The sequence below is a fragment of the Halyomorpha halys genome, unplaced genomic scaffold (assembly GCF_000696795.3).
Source record: "Halyomorpha halys isolate HHAL.00 unplaced genomic scaffold, Hhal_1.1 Scaffold185.1, whole genome shotgun sequence".
Classification (NCBI taxonomy): Eukaryota; Metazoa; Arthropoda; class Insecta; order Hemiptera; family Pentatomidae; genus Halyomorpha; species Halyomorpha halys.
This window is the reverse complement of record NW_027106126.1, coordinates 1,455,600-1,478,962: the sequence shown is the minus strand read 5'-3', so window position 1 is coordinate 1,478,962 and position 23,363 is coordinate 1,455,600. Positions and strand designations below refer to the sequence as shown.

At 29.7% G+C, this 23,363-nt stretch overlaps 1 protein-coding gene across 3 annotated transcripts in view; it reads right to left on the bottom strand.

Annotated features, from left to right (window-relative positions):
* LOC106679232 (Histone gene-specific Epigenetic Repressor in late S phase) overlaps positions 1–23,363 on the bottom strand; it is a 531,726-nt gene that overhangs the window by 307,237 nt on the left and 201,126 nt on the right. For all 3 annotated transcript variants that reach the window (XM_067053684.1, XM_014418249.3, XM_067053685.1), the window contains one exon: positions 154–2,184. In XM_067053684.1, coding sequence (XP_066909785.1) covers positions 154–2,124 — 1,971 coding nt within the window. In that variant the 5' untranslated portion in view covers positions 2,125–2,184. The remainder of the gene's footprint in view (positions 1–153; positions 2,185–23,363) is intronic.

Genomic DNA, 23,363 nt, shown 5'->3' with positions numbered 1-23,363 from the left:
TGTTATTTAATATAATGCTTATTTTAAGATTGATTGATTTCTTGTGTTATTGATTAGTAACACTTAAAAAATGCAATAAGAATATTCTTGGATACACTAAAAACACTACAGTGAACTACTATAACTACCGTAAGAAGAAGAAATACTACTAACCGAGTGACTGACGGAGACATGGTCCGTGGTGTGTATGACAGTCTCGGTAGACACGGCAGTGGCCTCAGTCTGAGTATGGCTGGTGGAGGAGATGCGGTACTGCATGCCGGCGATGCTGCAGTAACCCTCGTGCCGCGTCGTAGCCCGTGTGTACAATCCCGTGATGGTGACGTCCGTATCCTGGTTCACAATGACGGCTACCTTCTTACTACTACCGCTAACGACGGTCACTTCATCGTCACTACTGTCCGCGACCGCGCTGCTCGTCGAGTCGTCCGAGGACCGGCTGTACCTCCTTCCACCGTCGGATTTCGATCTCTTTTCGACCGAATAGGACGCAGCCATCATAGCTGAAGCGTTAAGGCTGGCCATTCTCTTTCTAACGACCATATCCTTTAGGTCCATCATGAGTTCGCAACGTTTTCGTCTTTTTCTTGTCTTCTTTTCTACAGGCTTCTCTTCTTCTTTAGGTTCTTCCTCCTCTTCTTCCTGCTTCTCGGAAACGGTGTCCTCAGCCTCACTTGACGATGTGGAAGAGGCATTGAGAATGTCCCAGTGACGACCAACACCTCTCATTCCTGGAGCCGATCTCAAGTTTCTGGAAGGTTTCTCCTCTTCGACCTCTACATTTGGTTCTTCCTCTTCACAAGAATCTTCCATATCGACTTTTTCTACCTTTATTTCTTCTTTCTTCTTAGGTATAGTCTTATCTAACATTTCATTCATTGCGCCTCTGCTTTCGTTTTCGTACAGGCAGTGAACTTTTGCTAAGGCATTGAGGGAAGCCTCGCGATGACGTTTCTCTATGATCGGAGAATCTTTGTCTCCAAGGTAGGAAATGGCACTCTTTCTAGGTGTCGTCTTTTTCTTGACAAGCCGCCGTTGTTTCGGCTTCGGAGGTGGCTTTTTGACTTTTGAGGACTTGGCCACAGGTTCTGAAGCTTCAGTTTCCTCAACGGAGACGTCTTCATCTTTAACAGTGATCGGGCTCACTTTTTCAAGCTTTATTTTAGTTTTCACGCTCATTTTGTCACTCGCGGAATCTTCTTTCGGCTGAGCCGAAGTTTGTGATTTATTAATTTCCTTCTTTTCTTTTGGTTTACTTTTCGCCTTTCCAACTTTTTTCTTTCCTTTCTCTTCAGTAATATCTTTTTCCTTTTTAATTATCTTGTCTGACTTTGCGACATCTTTCACCTCCTCTTTTTTGTTTTCTTTATTCTTTTCTTCTTTGGATTTCGGTTCTTTCTTATCTTCTTTGATATCCGTCATTACTTTCACAGTATCTTTTGATTTCTTTTCCAGTTTTATATCTTTCTTATTTTCCTTCGTTTTTTTCTCTAAATCTTTCTTATTAGGTTCTTCTTTCTCTTTCTTTACTTGGTCCACATTTTTAACTTTTTCCTCTTTTTCTTTTTTGTTTTCGGTCTTCTTCTTCAGGTCTTTTTTGGGTTTTTCTTTAGTTTTAATTTCAGTTTTGATTTCTTTTTTAGGGACAACTTTCTTAACAGCTACTTCTACTATAGTATTTACGAGATCTTCCAGTTTCTCATCCGACTTGGAAGATATTTTTTTGAGCACTTCTTTTTTAATTTTGTCCTTGTGTTTTCCTTTCCTCTTCCCTACCTTCCCTGAGGTCACGCCCATTTTAGCCGGTTCGGTCTTTCTGCGTGGTTTTTTTACGCTGATCACGACCTCCACCGGCTCGCTTTTAATGTCGTCGTGGGCGTGATCAAGTTGCTCTTTCTTGACGACTTTTTTAGCGGCCGGTTTAGCTTTTGTCGAATATGTTGTTGTGTTTGTAGTATTTGGTGGGCATGTCGCTTTCTTCGTTTCATTTTTCTTGGGAGGTGCCTTGCGTTTGGGTTTGGCCGCGGACCTCTTGGGTCGCAGGCCGGGGGCTACCTTCTTCCCTGCGGCGCCGGAGCGGGTGTGCCGGGCGGGCTCCTTCGGCTTGGCCGAGTTAGCCCGCATTGCTATCGCCCGGCCCCGTAGCTACATAATAGTTGTTATGTCATCTTCGCTAGGGAGCCTCTGCAACAGAAAAAAAAAGAAAAAGATTAGTTTTGATATACAGATAAATCAGTGAAGTATGCAAAAATAATTTTTCAATATATTAAAAACAATATAAGTAAATAAAACCAAAATCCCTTTTTAAAATATCATTAAGAAAATTCACAAAAAATGGTAATTCTTGAAATATAAGTTCATAGAATAATTTAATATTAGTTTAAGTACTCAATAGCATTAATTAAAAACTACTAATTATTAATTATGAACACATCTAGCATAAGCCATAAAATATATATTTTATATCTCAAACGGTAATTATTTAACTTATAAACTCGTGGGGAAAGGATGAGAATGAATCTGTTTTACGTGACAGGTGCCTTGTCTGCCAGAGCAATTGATTTCCCCTAAACCACAATGAACGGTTTACCCCGGTGATTTTTTACGGTCTCTGGCATAATCGTCAGCAGTTAAATGATCACATCTGACCGTTTCTTTGTTTACAATAACTAAACTGGAATCAGTATCATTCATTAATTACTGAAGTTTTATTTAAAAATTATGGTAACTTACATAAAAACAATTTTAACTAATTAAAAAATGTAAAAATAATACATAATACGACTGTTATAATAAAACAGTTTAAAGAGTTTAACGCAAATAAATCAGCAAGAATGATTTAAGACGCTGTTTAAAGTATAGTTACAAGTTTCTATCTGGCAATAATAATAAACTTTCAAGAAGTGAACCGATATATGACATAAATAATTATATATATAAGACAAATATTATTTAATATGTAAGCAACGTTCAATTAGTTCAATTTATAATCCCCATGGTTGAGTATAATCAAACTTGATTATATAATAAATATAATTAAATAATAAAATATTATTAACTCCAGTGAGATTAGGGGCTAACTCTAGGTATGAGTTACCACACAAGAAAAACCGAATTAAAATTCCAATATTTTTGAAATATTGTTAAATTATAATCTCCTTATTTTTATCCTAAACAAAACAAGTTTTTTGTCTCATAATAAAATAAGTAGTTATTTTACATGTTGAAAAAAATCCAGCAAAAAGGATATAGAATGAAACCTGTATCATCTAAAAGAAACAGTAGTATTCACAGGAGATTCCAAGAAAAACAGTGTTATATCGGTCTTCATTAGTCTTACAAAATATTAAAAAAGACTATTCAAATATACAGCATTATGAGTTTTATTTATTTATTGATTTGTTTTTGCGCCCACCCATTAGTTACCGGATCGACCGGCTAAGTTGATATTACTACGAGATAAATGCGATATAATTCAAATTGATTAGTGCCATGTAGATGTAATAAACAGAAAGTGAAAGACCACAGTTTTAGTTAATAATCTTATACAATAACGTTTGAAGTTATACGTTAAATGATAAAATTATGAAAATATTTCGAATTTTCAGTAAGGAAAAAACAAACAAAAGTAAAACATCCTAATGTTCTTTACAACTCTTTCTGATATCACTGGAACAACCTAAAGAGGATGAAAATTTCCTCAATTAAAACAAAGCGTTCTAATGATTTCAAAGAACGAGAAAGACTTTGTCCAAGATGTTTCCGAGGGCTGGAGAAAGTTTTAAAAGGAGTGACAAGAAAAGATTAAAGGAGAAAAGATGACGTCTATTTATACTCTGAAAAAGGAAGTTATGTTAATGTAAATTAACAGTGATTTTTAAGGTAATTAATTATACTCAAGAGGAATTAACTTTTCAGTTTTTTGAAATAAACTGTTAAAGTTTTGAACTTATACAAATATGGCTTATGTTCATAAGAGTTTTATTTTTATATTAATTTTAGAGAAATTTATCTATTATCATATACACAAACTATCACAAAACACTAATTATTGATGTATAAATAGTTTATAAACAAAAGCTAATACAACATTGGTTAAAATAAATATTCAGACAAACAAATTATACATCGGAAAATAAAACATTAACTGGTACAAGGTTATTGGACGGTATCATTTATATTACCAGTTCTAGGGGACATATTTCGTCACCTTAACGATCGCTAATTATATTCACTTATTAATTCATAATTTGAATGTATTAATTATAAGCTTTTGTATGTATATAATTTCTTATACCACTCAAATACACTATAAACAGGCCTATAATCCGATTACGATTAGACATATTTTTGAAGAGAAAAAAAATTCTTGGCGCCCTTTTTTGGGCCGGAAAAAATTTATTGGCACCCTTCTTGGGTTAAAACAAATTTTGTGGCATCCTTGTCAAGCTATAAATTATTCGGGAAACAATTATCCGAAATAGAATGTAGTGGAATTTAACTATTTTTATTTCAATTGTTTTCTTTTCTGTTTCTGTGTAATATTTTGAGAAAGTGGCATTCACTTGAGGCACGCAGTTTGGAAACTACTTCCTTGGATTGCGGCCCAGTGACAAAGAGTAGGGGGATCCCTTATAAATTTGATTACATTTTTTTTTAATAACTTCTTGAATGTGCAGTGTTACACTCTTTCATATCCTTTCAGACATTGGTAAGAGAGAAAAAAGGGCACATTTTAAAATTTACAGAGTTTAAAAATTATTTCGTTTAAAAGTACTTTTTATTTATTGCACATTTCCAATGCATTTACTAGTTAATACATTTTAAAACTCAAACATCACGACAGGTGAATGGTAAATCCTTATAAAATAAATTTGGTTGGGCCTACTGGTTGATTAATTTTAAGCTGAATTAAATAAAAAGACAGAAAAATTTATGAAAATCATTCTTAGGTACGTTCAAAATTGTCTAAACGAATATGTATAATAATAATAATAATAATACATGATGATGGATAAAATTTCCTTGCATGAGTTTTTTTTTTTCAAAATACCCTAAATGGTAATATCTTAAAATTTCAAATAATTGACAAACAAATGAATAGCGTTAAGTATAAGAGGTCACAGTAACATCAACAAAAAAAATCCAATATATTTATACATGACTAATATAGTAAACTGTTCCACTCTATCTGTATTTTATTGTATATTAATGTTTAAGATTTTTGTTCAATTATTTTTATATATTATTATTTCATAATCATGTTTGAGTGGTGTAAACAGAATAATCACATGAGCGTTAAAGAAATAAAAATTATCTCATAAAAATTTTTAAATCGATAAATGTTTTCTTATTTAAATTCAATAAAAAGAAAAAGAGAGGAAAATAAATAAAATGGAGTTAGCAGTTTGAAGTCCCAAGTTATAACGCTTAAGAGAACGTAAGTTGTTAAAAGAACACGTTCTGTTAAAATACAGAGATTCGAGGAGGGGGAAAAAAAAGGAAAAGAAACATCGTAATATGGATTGTGTAGCAAAGTAACAAATTACATAAATATTTTAGATAGCAATCTCAAAAGTGGCTCCAGCAGGCTTAATAATTTATTAACTGCCTGCGAATCGACCCTAAATATCGCCCTTATCTCATTCAGCGATTTCATAAAACATTCATTTCCAACCAAGCATTTACTAACATAACTTTATGTAATTTATATTAATTGCAGTGCAATTAATTGCAAGTAATTAATAATAATTGTATGTATTTGATATTAAACTATATATAATTAACATTAATTATTAATAAACAATATGTCATTATATTCATGTAATCAAATTAGTAATATTAAATGTGTGTAATTACAACCAATTAATAATAAATACTTGGAACGATTATAATAAATATTTGATATATTATTAATCGTAAAATTAAAAGATATCTTACTTATATGATTACGTATATTTCAAGACAAATAATTTGTCGTTTGAGAATAAAATGCATAGGAGTAATCATTTTTTAAATATTAGAGGCCGTTTAGATACAACCCAGCACAATCACTGAGAGTTTTATCAAAATCGGAATATAAGTAGTAGGTGTTAAACCACATAGTTTGGACTAAGATACATACATATTGACTATTTTGTTTTTAGATCTGTAAAATATACGGATAATATAAATATATTAATATAAATTAATCAAATTCAATTTATTAATGTTAAGTTGATTAATTTGACTAACCATATCACATTATTCCCTTACAATCATATGTTTTACAACTCTAAAAAAAAATATATATATAGTCTGTCTTTTGACAATGTAAATGTATCTTAGTTAAAACCATGTGACTTAACACCTACTACTTTTATTTCGATTTTGATAAAATTCTCAGTGACTGAGCAAGGTTACTAATGGTCCCTAATATTTAAAAAACAACTTCTCCAATACAGTTTATTCTCAACAAACGACAAATTGTTAGTTTTGAGATATATGTAATCATATAAGTAAGAGAGCTTTTAATTTTACTGTTAATAATTTATCAAATATTTATTATAATTATTCCAACTATTTACATATGTTTTATTTTGTTCGTAATACTGCGAATCTCACTATCTGAAACAACCAGTAGATAACGTATGAGGAGTTGTGATTTACGATTCGGGTATATCAGTTGCAAGTGATACTTTTATTTTTGAAAATATAAAAATGATTTAAAACAGTAACTCTGAAGTAAGGGATGTCATTGACATTGAGTCACTAAGATGCAGCAGTTTTACATCTTTCTTATAGTCGGTCAGTTTATTGATCGATTACTGAACAAAGATTAAAATTTCCGTTTTTTATAGAAATAAGTTGAGAAAGCATAACAATATGCGTTAACCTAAATTCGTTTGTAATTGAGATAACCGACATCTTTTCAGTCGGCCATCAGTGACTCCAGGGAGTGATTATGGTATAAACAACATTTTTTAAAATATGATCTGGCTAATGAGAAATTTTATTTTGGAAAAGAAGCATTACTGAGGGAGTGTGGTGAAAATTGGATAGTGAAGACATTGTGGCGAATTAAAATTATGTCTTATCATACCCTCCAGTCTCGATCAGATATGGACGTTCAGGTTTAACATAAAAAAAAAAAAAAAAAAAAGTGAAATGTACAAAATCAGATGCATTCCGTTTTCATTGGGGTATATTAAAATTCAGGCTTTTTCTAGCAATGGCAATTTTTCACTTAAAATTTATACGATATTAGATTATGCAATGTTTACGGAAATTCCTACCTTCAATTACGTAATTTAAGATACATAATTAAAAAAAAAGGACATTTTTTACAATTTTATTTATCAGTGTTATATGTGTTCTATAAAAAAAGGAACCCAACACTTTTCAAGAGATAACAAATTTACTTGTCTAGAAATTTCTTTTTGAATAAGACACCTACATATGTTTAAATTTTTCAGAACCTTTTACATATTATAATTGAGCCTCTCTGAGTTCAATTTATGATTGTTAAACTTACGTATCAACGATTATTTCAGTATAAAAAGGGAAATTGAAAATTAAAGTATCTAATTGTTTAATACATCTTTTTTTACAGTAAAAAAGAGGTTTACCAATTATTAAAAAATAATTAAATTGGATTTAATTTACAAAAACAAAATAAATAATTTATATTCAAAAGAAATCTAGTAAAATTCTAAAATATGAAACACACGTTTCCGTTTGGGTATATATGAGGTTTAAAATTTTTACAAGGGTCCTTCCTTCTTCAGTTTTTGTTTTTCTATATATTCATACCACAATTCAGTTCATTATCGGTTCTTGTAGTATTAATTATGGCTTAAAAAGTTTATTCTCGCTTTAACTTCCTTAATTGTGTTCTGTAGTGGTATTCTGTGATAAATAAAGAGCAAAGTGATAATATATCTCAGTAAAAGAAGCAAATAGTAACCTATATTGAAAACAATAATAGAAAAATTAAAGAAATTCATGAATTAGGAAAGTATGTATTAGAGTTAGACCGAAGTTATCTAAAGTTTGAATTGTGACTCGCTTTAAAAATATATATTATTTATTACATATTATAGAAAAAAGATCTATAAATATTACTTACGTAAACAACATTTAATTAGCTAATGATTAATAATTATAAACAAAAAAGGGTTTAGCAATACTAAGAGAATATATATCACTATCGCAACCTCTAAGTTATTGCTTAAATTTTTGGATATAATCCATAATTCTCCTTAATTCGTAAAGCTGTGAAAGGTTCTATGTAATCATTCTACTCATCGATTCAATTAACAGGTTTATTTGTAGTTAATGCGTAGGCCGTAAGAGGAAAGGAATTGAGGGGGGCAGCTGTTAATACCACTCAGGTGGGCGCCAGTTGCAACTAATGTCCTTATCAGGCCAGTATTAGTGAGCTTGGTAAACCGGAATACATTCAGTACTATTTATAACTTTCCTCATCATAATACAAAAAAAGTGAAAAGAAACTAATATACAATTAAATAAGAAGCATATTATAATATAATTTGCCATACATTGCAGATATACATTTTAACATATTAATTTTCTAGTAAAAGATCCTTTCCAGTTAACAACGAATTTTGAAAAAAGCTTATGGAACTTTACTCTATCTATGTAAATAAAATTAAATAATCGTTTGTTAGTTACCGGAGTTCTAAATGATTTGCACATAGTTGTTTTTTTTTTTCAAATATTAGGAAAGTACTTCCAGGGCCCTGTATCATAATGAAAGGTAATATAATATTATTAATTGGAGAAGTTTGTCGGGGGGTGCGGTCAGCAAAGAACAACATAAATAAACAAAACCATATTTATTTATTTTATGCTGACGTTTCGACCTGAGTTTCAGGTCTTCATCAGGGCTATAGAACAAAAGAGATAACAACAACATTTAGAGTAACATACACTTGAAAAGGAATAGTATACAAACAAATTTTATAATAATACCTAAACAATCGAATAACTATTAGCAAAGATATAGGGAATTTTATTTTTAATTATTTTAAGGCATCAACCACTTACGGGTCATTATTACAAACATTTTCGAAAAATCTATGTATGTTTTAATTAATTAATATTATTTTTTTTTAAAAATACACTAACACAACTGATATCAGCTTTTTATCTATATAAATAAAAATGCTACCAATGGGTAGTTTCTCTACATGCTTATACTATACCATTATGATATTACTTCAAATTTACTTTATGTATTTTATGTACAGTTTGTAAATATCAATAGATAAAATTTTAAAAAATATAATTTTCCTTTGTAATTTATCTAAGATTACTGAAATCTATTGTTGGAATGGAGGAATAATGTCCCAAAAAAATAAAAAGTAATCATTAAATTCGGATAATTGTTAACAAAGTTATGATATGCTGAACGTTTTAATTTTATTTTTTATAATTTTGTTGTAGAATATATAACCAAGAAATACAAACTATAAAATATACATAAATGATTAATTTTAACTAAATTGATATTAAACTTTCAATTGAGTTTGTTCAATCTACACAAAATATATATTCAAATGCTTGGCTATTGCTAGATTTGAGTATGTTTATACATTGTTGTGAATTCTGTAATTTAAGATGTGTTGCGTAAGTATTTGTTATACATAGGTTAGAGTTTGTGAATGTGTTTATATTTTTGGAAAAGCTCAAATGTTTCTACTGCATAACCTCCAATTGGTTTCAGTACAATATGACAAATTATGTCCTTTACAGCATACATAATATATGTATTAAATACATATACATGAGCAGACCTGCCAAGCTGTTTGGAGAATTCGAAGTGCTATTGGTAAACGGTATTGGATTGTTAGAGTAGGTATTGTTGACAAGGGCCACAACCATCTCGACATGTCATGCCTGTCCATGTACAGCTGGAGGAGGGTAAGTGACCATTGACACATGGAATCCTAAATATAATTATGCAAATGAGGTTAATTTGCAACAAACAGAGGTGCAATGATGATAAACGCTTTTAATTTATAATAAATAGAGAGTTAAATAAATGATTCATTGTCATAATAGTTTTTTTTTCCAAACGGCATTAAGAATAAATAGTATTTTTAGAAATTTTGTTGTAGAATATACAAATTATAAAATGTACATAAATGATTAATTTTAACTAAATTGATATCAAACTTTCAATTCTTTTTTGTTCAATCTACACATAATATATAATATATATATTCAAATCTTACTGAAGTTATAATTAAAGAAGACCTTTAGAATAATCCTTTTTTTTTTTTAATTTGTACCAAATCAAAATATCTTATTATCACATATAAGTTAGTGGCTGGGACACAGTTATATGAATACATAAGAAGAATAAATGATTAATAAATTACTTTGGAATTTCTTATGATCGTACTGAAAAGGAAAATTATCTGGATAGGATGTTATATATTGTTTTTAAAATGAATGACTATCATTGGAGTGCTAATGATAATACATATAATTATGATTATACATCTAGTAAATTTGAAGTAAGATCACAAAGATATGATTCAGGGATGTAGAGAAACTACCCATTGGTAGTACCAAAATAATATTTCTACATTAAAAGGTCTCTAATCTTCTTTTCAGCCGCCTCGTAGGATTGTCAGGAATAGAAGAGGAGGGAAGGTTAGAAACTACTGAGTTTGGGTGGTTAGGGAGTTTATAATGGAAGGATTGATATCTGGCTCGGGCTAGGTCGGTTACATTTGGGACATTAAGGTCTTTATAGATGATTTTATTGACAAAGTTGGGAGCATTGAGGATTTTACGGATCATAAGGATTGGATACGAGAGAAATTCAAAGGTTTAGTGGAGCCCCAAAGCTCAATTTCGTACGTCCAGACCTATCTGGCCTATAAGCCTACCTTATTATAGTCATTTAGATCAGTTTTAGTAATGAATTGAAAGTTTAGACCGTTTGTCAAGGTAAGTGATGTAATAATCGGAACCGACTTGCAGTTTCCTGTCTTTTGATTATTGTGTGAAGATTCCAAGTTAGTCGTTTGTTCAGATGTTGTCCCAGGTAGCGGATTTGTTTGAAAGGGGTATTTCTATGACTTAATAAAGTTAAAACATTAATCGTCGTTTATAACAAAACTTGTAGCTGTAAAAAGTATATTTCAAGACTTTACCTCACCATTTTAATTTATACTTCAATTTAGTGCCACTTCAAAAATAATGTTCCTAATCACTTTTTTGATCAGATGCAGCTAAACATTTTCATTTGTTCTTTTCGTTCTTCATCAGTTTAACTCAATTTTGTACGAACCATTTTTTATTATTCCAAATCAAATGTAAAATAAAATATTACACGGTGATCACTGAAATATTTTTTATATAATAGGGAGATTTTATAATTTGTCATTTTTATCAAGTATTATTATTATCCGTCCAATTCGATATTATTAATTTTATTCTTAATTTATCTTATTCTATTGTAGTCGATTAAGCGGCATTATTTAATTTTTTTTTATAAATAAAACTCTCTTCAATCCCAACTAAACTTAAGAATGATTTTAATTCTCTTGATCTTCATTAATCACATTGGACTTATACTATATTTACTCAGTTCATAATATAAATAGTGAAATAAATAAAGAAATAGTGTAATTCATTTTTCATGTTGTAAATAGAATAAAATGTCTGAAAAAGACAAAAGAGGACTGAAATCAAATAAGAAATAGATCAAGCCTTCAAAAATAAAATAAAAGGGAAATAAAGAACGATAAAAAAATAAAGACTTGTATAAAACAATATGAATAAATGGATATATTTGTAAGACTAGGTCTGAGATAGAGAGAACGGGAGCAAGGTTATACTGTCTAGTTCAGAAGATCGTTCATCACCAGGGTCTTTATATCCAGTGTTGGGTACAGGAATAACTACGTTGTTCCACACCACATGATTCTAATCGTATGAGATAGAGATATAAGACTTTAAAAAATACTAAATAGTATATTTTACTATTAGTTAATATATAATTATTAACTAACCATTAGTATATTTAATTAACTTAAGTATATTTACATACTTAATAGAATATGTTTAGCATTCTGTATCAGTCTAAATCTGAATGAAAAAATAAACTCTTCGCACTCTTCGTGCAAAATATTTAGTACTTAATAATCATTAATAAAATTTAAAGTAAATCAACATTTAATATGTTTTTAAAATAAACTAAACATTATTAATATTCCATTAATTGATAATTTATAATTAAAAAAATCATTTAAATACCCTTTCCAGGTACCGTCTCTTTCAGGACGGTCCTAAAACGTTTTAGTGTATTTTACAATTCCTTGAAAATATTCACCATTAAGCGTTCATAAATATTTCTTTCACAGTATTTAAATATGAGACAATGAGATGCTTTGATTAAGATGAAATAATCAGTGTTTGGGGTAACTCAAGGATGTACCACTTGTCCTTTATGCTCTATTAGTAACAACAACTTGAAATTGATCCAAAAGGAGGAATAAAAATTATTATTTTAACTTTACTGCTATAACTTCAGAAGACTGGTTTAATTTTATAGGATAAACTAGGCCAGCAAGAGACAATTAGGAATGCTCTGTTAATGATACCTCTTTAACTGTATTATATTTGCTCTTGCGCTAATTATTAACTTACTAGTAATTAAAGCATATCAGGATTTATGAATTCGTCCTAAGCCTAACTTTATATTAAGCAAACATGTTTAGTTGTTATGTAAATCTTATATTGAAACGTTTATACATTTGTTCAGTCTTAGGCAAATTAATGCAATACTTAGATCTCACATCATATTTCTTAGGACATTTGTGCTAAATATGTCACTGATTTGGTATGCGGAACAGGTATCTCGTAAATGTTAACAGGTGGGGATGTGATGTCAGAGCTTAGTTCTATTTTTATCCTAGTTGCGTATTAACATTCATGATTCTGAGCAGAATTCGATCTGTACTGGACGGAGAGGGGGAAACACGTCCATTCCCCACGCTTGAAATTGTCCTTCCTTAATATTATATTAGCCTATCATATTTTGAATGGCCCCGAGCGATTATAAATGAAAATTCACGACCTCAACAGACCTCATGAATTTGAATTAACAAGTGCCATAAGAATAAAAAAGTTCATTATAATAATTTTGAGTGCATATTAATTAATGTAAACTGTAAAAGAATGACGTTACAGTACACTAAGGAGTTTCAGAAATGGGTTGTCATGAAACTGTAGAATTTTGTACTAACTCCAATCGTTCACTAATCTCCAACTTATGGCCAAATCAGAAGTGTATTCTTGAAATAGTGATATCTTGGAAATTATATCTGCGTAAGCCATCCACCATGATCCGATGATGGTATTTGATAAAACTGATTCATACAGGCTTCTCAACTTTGTGATATATCGAGCGAACTGTTTTCGAAATATTAGTACACCAAGCGAAAATATAAAATGGAACTTAATAGAATCGATTTGGGACAATCGAGGTAATTTTTTAGAAAAAAATTTCAAAACCGGTGTGTTTTATTCGTTACAAATGTATGACAAAAAACACAGAATTAAATTTATCCCATGATGTCTAAAACGTATAATGTGAGTGGGAATTTTTGATTTTGTGGAGAATTTTCATTCCATAAATGCAAAGCTTTCCAATGAATACAGATGTAGTGAGAAACCAAAATAGTGCTATCACGCTTTTGAATTCCAGCCATCATCATAAGAAAAGTGGTGAAGTTACTGCTAAAATATGATTACCAAATATAATTTTTTTTAAAACGAGGAGCTGATAAATTGGAAAAATTAATATTTCATATATTCTTCCAATAAACAAATGCCCCTATGTACATTGGTATTATTTTTAGCATAATAGAGTATAAGTGCATATAATTCTTTTTTATATTATATACGGGGAATCAACTTAATTTTATGCACTGATGGAAGAACACGCTGTTACGATAGGGTGTTCTTCCATCAGATAACAGACATTCAAATAACAAATGGGAAAAATTTCATTGATAAAATTCGTTAGTTTTATAAATAGGCCAGAAGAATTATTTTTATAATCATCTAGAATATATTAAATTAAATATTTATGAACAACATTAATTCTTAATTAAATTGCCAAAATATTTTAATTATAATTCATGCCAAAATAGCAGATACAGATAATTTCAAACAATACATACGAAATTTGAAAATGTATGTTTACAGCAATAGAAAATTTACAAGATTAATACAAAAAATTAATCTATGAGTTTTTCTTCCTCTACTCCCAAAACAAATGTCTAAGGATTCCTAAAAACCATAAAATTTGTTTTTTTCTCATAAACGTTACAGGCACTTACATAAACATGCATATGGATGAGTATAAACACGCTGACCTTCAATTTTATTGACTATTTAGTAAAAATTATCAATTGGATCGAAACAAACAATCCTTTATTTATAAAGGAGGTATGTTTATAAATACTACTTACATATAATTTATACATACATATAAAAGGAGCATTAATCAATATAATTATTTAGACCATCCTAATATACAATTTATATTATAATACAAATATTATTATCATATAATAATTATATGTATCATTATAATAGATAATTTATATATTTTAATTATAACCATATTTTTCACAACTTTTTTACTATAAATGTTTTAAAATGATGGGTTAATAGTTGACCATGGATTTAAATAGTGAAGAGAAGATTGTTGGGGGTGCGGTCAGTGAAAAACACAAATAAGTAAAAACATACATTGGCATTAAAATGTATCGAGTTATGAGTTATAAGAGTGCCAAAACGGTCGCAATAATAAATACTTTTTTTATTTATTAGTGTTTTTCAGTGACCGTACCCCTAATCATCTCCTTGTTACATAAATGTTTCAAATTAAAAACTAAAAAAAGACATAAACTTGATATTTGGTTGGAAGCATAATTTTTACATGTGTAATCTGTTTGGTAAAAAAATGTGCAATGTAAATAAATTTGTTGGACTGTTTTCCACATAGCGACTGAAAAACCTAAAATTTGGTGGAATTCTGAGCTTTAATTTCAATTATCCGAAAATGGACGATTTTACGGAAACAAAGAAAGTGTTAATATTTAATTTACTATTGTTAGTAGGCTTTTGTAAGGATTTAACGACACAAATTTTCCCAAAAAAATTTTTTTACAAAATTAAAGTCACAATTACTCATGGCCTACCCTACGCCTACGTAAATTATAATTACAAGCAATGGTTTGATAAATAATTTTATTTAGTTAGTTATAAAATTAGAAAAAATAAATTCCCAATGGTATCGAGCGAAAGACCTCTTGGTTTACGTTACTTTTTAAGTTTAACTGCAAGGATAATATAGTAGAAAAAATTATTTAACTTTGAGTTTTAAAGAATATTTTTTTAATCAGTTTTTAAAATAATCCAGAATAAGATTCCAAATATTAGAAAAAATAAACACATCGTCAGTGTTCTGAAATAAGAGATAATTCAACAAATGAATATTTATGCATTTTTCAATGGATATTTTTTAATGGGATAAACATTGAAACTAATTAGTTTAACAAAGAGGAACACTATCAGCAGGGTTCCAAGTTCTCAAAAATAGAAACATTTTGTAAGACAAATATTTCCTGATAAGAACAAAAAAAAATTCTTGAACAGGCAATTTAAAAATTATAGATTAGCCCTTCTTAGCACTAGACGATATGCAAATTTTCCCATTGTATTTCGTTCAATCCAGAGACAGAGGTTTATTCTAACTGAAAAGAAAATTTTTCTTCATATTCTAAATCGAAATTGAAAATAAAGATGTTTAAGGGATACAGAAATTTCTAATGATAAGTTAGTAGCTCTTTATTAAAAACAACTTCTGATCTACAAGGTTAATTTGAGCATATCTATGGAGGCAGATTGTGCGGTTTGGCTAAAGCACCAATCGGAGCGCCTGTGTTTGGACAAAACATCCTGTCAATGATGATAAAGCACAAAAATAAACTGTGTACGTGACCCGGCACGAGCGCCTGCAATGGCTGACTCACTGCGTCAACTCTCTTGTTAAAGTGGAAATCTCCACCACCACACCTCATCAAGGCAACATCATACCATGCATTGGGATGAAAAAGAATCACGATTGAAATATTTAAATTATTACAATGTAGTTTACATTTCTAAGAAGATGAAATGTACTATTCTGAAGTAAAATTCTACAAATCTAAAAATATTACACTAGAAAATTACATTCGATAAAAGTTCTGTGCACAAAAGATTCCCACTTTAAATAACGATTAACAACATTTTAAAAAGACAGTTCACATTGAATGAACGTTTCTGTCCTTTCTAGTTTACCTTATATTAGAAATATTGGCATAATTTTCGTTATTGCAAGTTAATATTCACTTGTATATCACATCACATCACACCTCAGTAGCTTAGGACTAAACCAGGACATTTCAAAAACTCTCAGAGATGATGATAAATCAGTGAAATTGGTTAAATCAAAGGGTGACCTTTTAAAATCAAAAAGTTTACTGACATAAATATAATAGCCGACATAAAAAAAAAATAAAATAAATAAATAAAATATGAAATTAAATTAAATTAAACAAATGTAAGAAAAATTAAATAAGGTATAAATAGCGTTAATGGGAAATGATTTTTTACACCACTAAACAAAACAAACAATTTATCTAATTATTAAAACGGGAAATTATTCTGTGTATTAATTCACCAACTAAAGTTGATGAAGTTATCGAAAAAAGGTTTTTAACATCCCTCTTTAAGTTATATGATATCATCTTCTGAGTATATAAATATTTAGTATTTTAATAACGTTTGTTTTTAAAAGTATAAGGTAATAATATTTTTTTAAAAAAATGTAGGATTAAAAATGAGAAAAAAAGTGAACAAACTTAAACTATTTAAAACAAAAAGAATTTTATTTGGGTTTAATAAACTAAAATAAAAGAAAATTAACAAACAATAAATAAATAAAAAATAAGAGAAGGCATAATTACATGGAACAAAACAAAAGTATAAAATAAAACTGTATACAAAATATTGTTGTGACTCCACATATTAACATTGTAGGTCTATTTCTGGGAACTCTTTAAATTGTTTCTTGTATTTTTTGTATAATATTTGTTCTGGTAGAAGCCTTGAGTCCCCCACATTGAAGTTTATTTCAGCAAACTATATCGTTTGTTGTCTATGTAGCCGTCGTACGGTGTGTCGGAAAGTTTGTGGAGTTCGTACGTTGTGCTTACATGTGTCAGTAATTTGTTAGGTACTAGTACTCTTTAGGTATTAGTTAGACGGTCCTTGTACCGTGTAAGGAATTGAGTCAGTTTGTAGTAGGTAGTTTTGGTAATGTAGTTTTGTGTGGTGATGGAGGAATGTAATTATGTAATGGTTGTCCATTTGACTAACTGACTTCTAACCACTCTTCGATTAGATAGAAAACAGTAAAGTTTTTTTAACGTGAGTAACAGGAACTAAGCTATATTCGTACGGCAGTTAATTACCACAAGCTCCTTTCTCGGCTAGTGTCTTCTCATTCGTTACCTATAACACCACAGTGACTGTTTACCCAAAATAATAGTTTTTTGCCCAGGTTCATTAGTTCGATGAAGTAATTTCGAATTTGCTATAAGTCGGTCTGGTACAATACTTAGCTGTTTTTGATAGATATGGCGTTTTGGATTATAATCTAGTGTTGGTTAATTTCTGATTTCTAGTAAATATCAAATATTTTGTCTCGTTTGTGTTGAAATCTATTTCTTTAGTTTTGGCCGATTTTTCCAAAAATGAGCATAGTTTGTCCGTTACGAATACCAAAATGTCGTCGGCGTATGACTTATTTTTATATGTGTATCTAAGACCGATACTACTGGTTCATATTATCTCAATTATGTTTTCTATATGGCCAAAGCAAAATAGTCAAGAAAAAAAGGAATTATGTAATTCAAATTAACTATAAAAAAAGTAGAGAACACTTGACACATTAATCTTTGACAAATAGCTGGTTGATGGGTACATCAACTAGTTTAAAATGACACGAGCCAAACCTTCGAGACGAAACAATTCACAGTCCACCTGGAATGGAGCCAATATTATGATGTTTGACGATTCTAAAAATAAATTTTGAAAACCACGAATTTATTATTATTTAACATTTGTTTCATCTTTTTATTCTAGCTGTCATTTAAAATATAACAATTTTTATGTACATCGTATTTCTAGTAAATTTCTTGTTATTTTCAAATTTGAAAAATGTAAGTTCGATAGAAAACCCGTACTTAAAATTGTTTAGGGATGAAACGATATTTTTTTGTGGCAGTTGATTCATTAAGTATAGATATACAAAAAACAATGTTGTATACAACACAGTGGTCCGAAAAAATTCGCATTCTTCATTAAAACAAGGGTGGATTTAATTAAATCCATAATGTGCAAAATTAATCTTTTATCCCATCCCAGACAAAATCAATAAATACTGCTTTTCCGGTCAAAATAAAAAAATTGTTTTTTATGTACCAAAAATGTATTTATAGCATTACTTTACTGAAGAGTTAATTATCTAACCAACATAATTCTAATTTACTGTAAACAGATGAAAAGAACTATAAAAACCAAAACCATTATAGAAACGAAAATAACATAATATATAATCCTTAGATTATTTTTTTTGTTTATTTTATACGGGTAATTAATATTCTGTCAGGGACACATGTAATAGTGCACTACTGTCCAAAGAAGACCAAATCAATATAATAAAAACACTAAACATTAATGTCGACAAGCAACACGAAAAAACAAAAGATAAATGTTTACAATGCTAATACCGTGAAAATTATAGTTAATGTGCACCATTAATATTCTAGATTAAAAAAAAACTAAATTATTAAATGTGAAATTAAATTTTAAAAACACAATTTCGGATAATGAAAACAAATTTTATTTTTAATTGCTTAGATAAATGTTTTTCAAGCCTTGCCACTAAGTTAACAAAACTTCTATTGAAATTTACTGTTGAATGTTAGCTTTCGTTGTTGGCACGCTAGAGTGCGTGCTGGAGTTTATTAAGGCCTACAAACTGCCTCCGCGGGGGATATGTGGATTGTGGCTGGTCTCTTTGATGTCTTTGAACGAGGCAGTTCATTTGTCAACGCGGGGAAAGGTTGTCATCAGCCTTGATTGAAAGGGTAGGATATCATCCAAACATCACAGTTTACAAGAAAAAAATGGTGTTAAAGATATAAGGAAAACATGCTGAGAACAGGCAATAAATAAAGAGTTTATTCAACAAGAGATACAGTGGAAAATATTAAGATAAATTTTCTAAATTAAAAACCTAGCAATCAAAGCCAATTGAGAGAGTTTCGAAGTTTAAATATACCCTTAAATATGATAAATGAAAGTATGAAATTTTCCATTTAATCTTTTTTTAGTATCATCACGTATTTCGAACAACCCAATTTTTAAAAATTTATTTATTGAAGTTAAGAAATGTATTAAATATAATACACATACTAGTAAAATTTGTATGATTGTTGTTTGAATTGTTTAAATCGTTTAAGTTGTTAAAGTTCTGGAGACCATCTTCTTTTCAGACGCCTAGGAATTGAAGAAGAAACAAGTGAGTTTTAGGGAATTATTAATTAGGATTGATATCTGGTTCTGTACAAATTAGTAATACTAAATATATAGATCACTGAGATCATGATGAATAATATTATTATAATAATTTAGCTTGTGGATACTAGAGACATTCAATGGTTTTTATTGGAGTCCCGAATGTGGAGCGTTTTATTTTATACGCATATCTCCTTGATAGAATGAAATGAATTTATCAACAGAAAAGAATGAAAACTACAGTAGTAACTCGGAGTGCACATGTTCCATCAAAGTAATATATAAAAAAGTAGAAAAAATGATCCCATGTCGAGGAAAACCACAAAACAACAATAGAAACGCCCATACGTGGTCGAATATTTAATTCCAGAAATAAAATCAGAACCCTCCAAAACCCATTAAACGATCCTCATATCGAAGAAAACTACGAAAGTAAAAAAAAAAAAAAAAAAATTGGAACACACACGCAATAGTAAATTTAATTCCAAAAATAGAATCAGGACACCGAAAAACCCAATAAACGATCCCCATGTTCAAAAAAAGTTCAAAGTAATATTAAATCGAGACGCGGATACGCGATCATATATCCTATTCAGAAAATGGGATCAAAACTTCCTAAAACTCAGTAAACGATCCATATGAAAGGAAGCTCCAAAAGTACCATCGAACCGATACGCGCATGTGCGATCGAAAATCACAAACAGAATAAGGACTTCCGAAAACTCAATAAACCAAGCTCATTTCTAAGAAAACTACAGAGAATAGAAGAGAAAGAAATTTATTCATTCAAGCTGCCCAAATACATCGGGTTGCAACATTACACAGCATACTGTTCAATCCGTGATCGGACTTATATAAATTACATATTTTTATATGATATAATATAATAGAAAGATAACATTTTTTTCCACAGTATTCTTTTACAATTAATACCAGTCTACAAACTAAATACAAGCTTTTCAATTTATTCCTTTTTTTTCTTTCCCTTCTATTTTACAACCCTTATTTCATTTTATCAACAAATTCCCCTATATAGCAAATATTAGAATATTAAAAATAATAAAGTAATAAATAAATAAAACAACAAATAAGATATGCGATGAGATAACAGAATGAAGGATATGGTCAGGGCTACTAGGATCCATGAAAACACAATTAGTAATCTCGATATCGAAGAAAACTCCAAAATATCAAAAAAATCGCGAAAATATATTAAAAAAAAAATAGTACCAGAACATCAGAAAATCTAATAAACGTTCTCCATATCGCAGAAATGTAAAAAATAGCAATAAATAGAAATGGGCACACGAGGTCATAAATAATACAATAAATTCTATAATACCATCCTGAAAAAATAAAAGACAGCAATACCCAAGAATTGGGGCAAGCAATATAATAATAAGATCGTAACACTGGATCTTGATTAAAATGTTAGTATTAGTAACTGCGGAAATCCAATCAATGAAGATTGTTTAAATCCACAACTCTCTTAAACAATTAAAATACAATCTTATTAATAAGCATTTAAAAATAAATAAACAACTGTAATTTTATTTCATTAATTTCAATGAAAAATCTAGTCCAAATTGGCACTTGATATAGATTATCTAATAAATCAAAGAAATATCTGATAAATATGCTAAAATTATTTGAAAGGACATTATTGAATTTAACATAATTATTTTTAAAATATAAAAGGAATTAAATACGTATTTTTTAAGATCATTTAAGTCAGGCAGGGTTACAATTGAAATGGCAAAAGTTTGATTTGAGATGAAAAAAGTTACAATTGATTTGGAAAGGGTTACATTTGACTTGGAAAAGGTTCCAACTGACTAGGAAATGCTATATGTAAACCGTAAGTACAAAATGTTAATAAGTTTCATGTTAGTTCAATCAATTTAATTTTGTTTTTTTCTATTACTTAAAGATAACATTTAAAAGTTTTACGACCTTCTGTAGATATCTTATCTCATAATTTTCCTCTTGTGTAGTTACGTCATTTTTCCAATAATATTATATAATAAATAAGCAATAACATTAATTATTTAATAACAAGGAGGAAGAAATGGGTAATAGAATAAAATTTTAAAATTAGTGGTCATTAGGATCAATTTCGAGGAACATCCTGGGGTAAAAAGTGACCAAAGTACCAAATTAATAGAAAATTGGAGTCATAGTATTGAGGAAACGGTGTATGGACTGATTTTTGGATTATACGTATCTTTAAAACTTAACCTTTAATTGGATTAATGCTATGGATTAATAATTATAAATGAAATAATTTTGCTATTCATAACCCTCAATAGGTTGTAAGCCACTGCACTATGAAAAGAAATTTATAATAACATCTAACAAAAATTTAGGTTACGGCAATTATTTTACTATCGTTAATTTTGCACACTGTAGGCCCTCAGTACAGAACCAGCAGTGTAGTGTTTTTTTCTTTATTTTTACTATCATTTCTTTCAGTTCTAAATTCATGCAGGTACCCAACTCAAGATTGATCCCGAAGCAAACTAAATGTGATGTAATTGTTAAGTTATAAAAAATTAATTTACGGACAGACTTATTCTACTCGAATATTTATTAAATTAAAAAAAAAAAAAAACTTATTTCCGTGAATCCTAGCAACTACTAAACTCGTATAATCGACAACTATAAAATACTAAACGTAAAATGGCCACTGAGATTTAATGGTTTGCAATAAAAACCTAGAAAATAAAGTAAAATAGCATAGAACGACTAGCAATAAAGTATGAGCGACTGTATAAAATGCTATTACTGTTGGAATTGAAAGTGTTTAAATAAAAATTGGCGAAATATAAAAGTAGGGCAATAAGAGGTGGAGGCTAATAGAATTAAATCTATCCGTCCACTAAAGCTGTCTCATAAGGGTTTATAGGGACGGCCGTCTTGGCCCTACATCTGGGTCAATCCAATATAGAAGATGTCGGTCCCTTCCTATCTCACACGATAAACAAACGTCTGTCTATATCTATATACAGGTGAATGTTCGTCGGGACCATCAGTCTACCTGTCTGGCATCATACAATACCAATGAGTTAGTCAATTGATTCGTTTACGATAGTGTTTATTACGCAAATTTCAAGTAATGAGGAGCTAATATAAATTGGAAACGAAAAGTATTTCAGAAATGATCATAAGATTTATTCACCTGATATAACTAACAGGGTTTGGTTTGGTAACTGGGTTATCTCGATTCCAAGATAATGGGTCTGACAAAAATAGGGTACAGTCGTCCTCAATTTGTAAGTAACTCATGAAAACTCGATAAAACATTTCTGGGATTTCCAGGAGTTAATACTGAGTCTTTATGAATGCAGCGAGTTTGAAAAAAAAAACAAAAAAACCGAAAGAACAGATAATGTAGTTTTATTAGTCTTGACATAGATGATAGGGAAAGCCTTTAAATAATAAAATGTCATAACCAGCCCGAAGGTTGGATTCTGATACACAACAGCCGTTTTCCATATCCTATTTCTCCCAATCGACCCCTGCTAAACCCAAACCGCGAAAAAAACATCCGGAATCAAACTCAGAAGTCACTAATAGGCGTAAGTTAAGGGAAGCACGGTGCCAGAGGGCGAACGATAAACACAAATATTTGCGTGTGAAATTCATGTTCAATTTAAGAAAAGTCATATGAGGAATTATTATATGAATATATAAAAGCATCATTATAT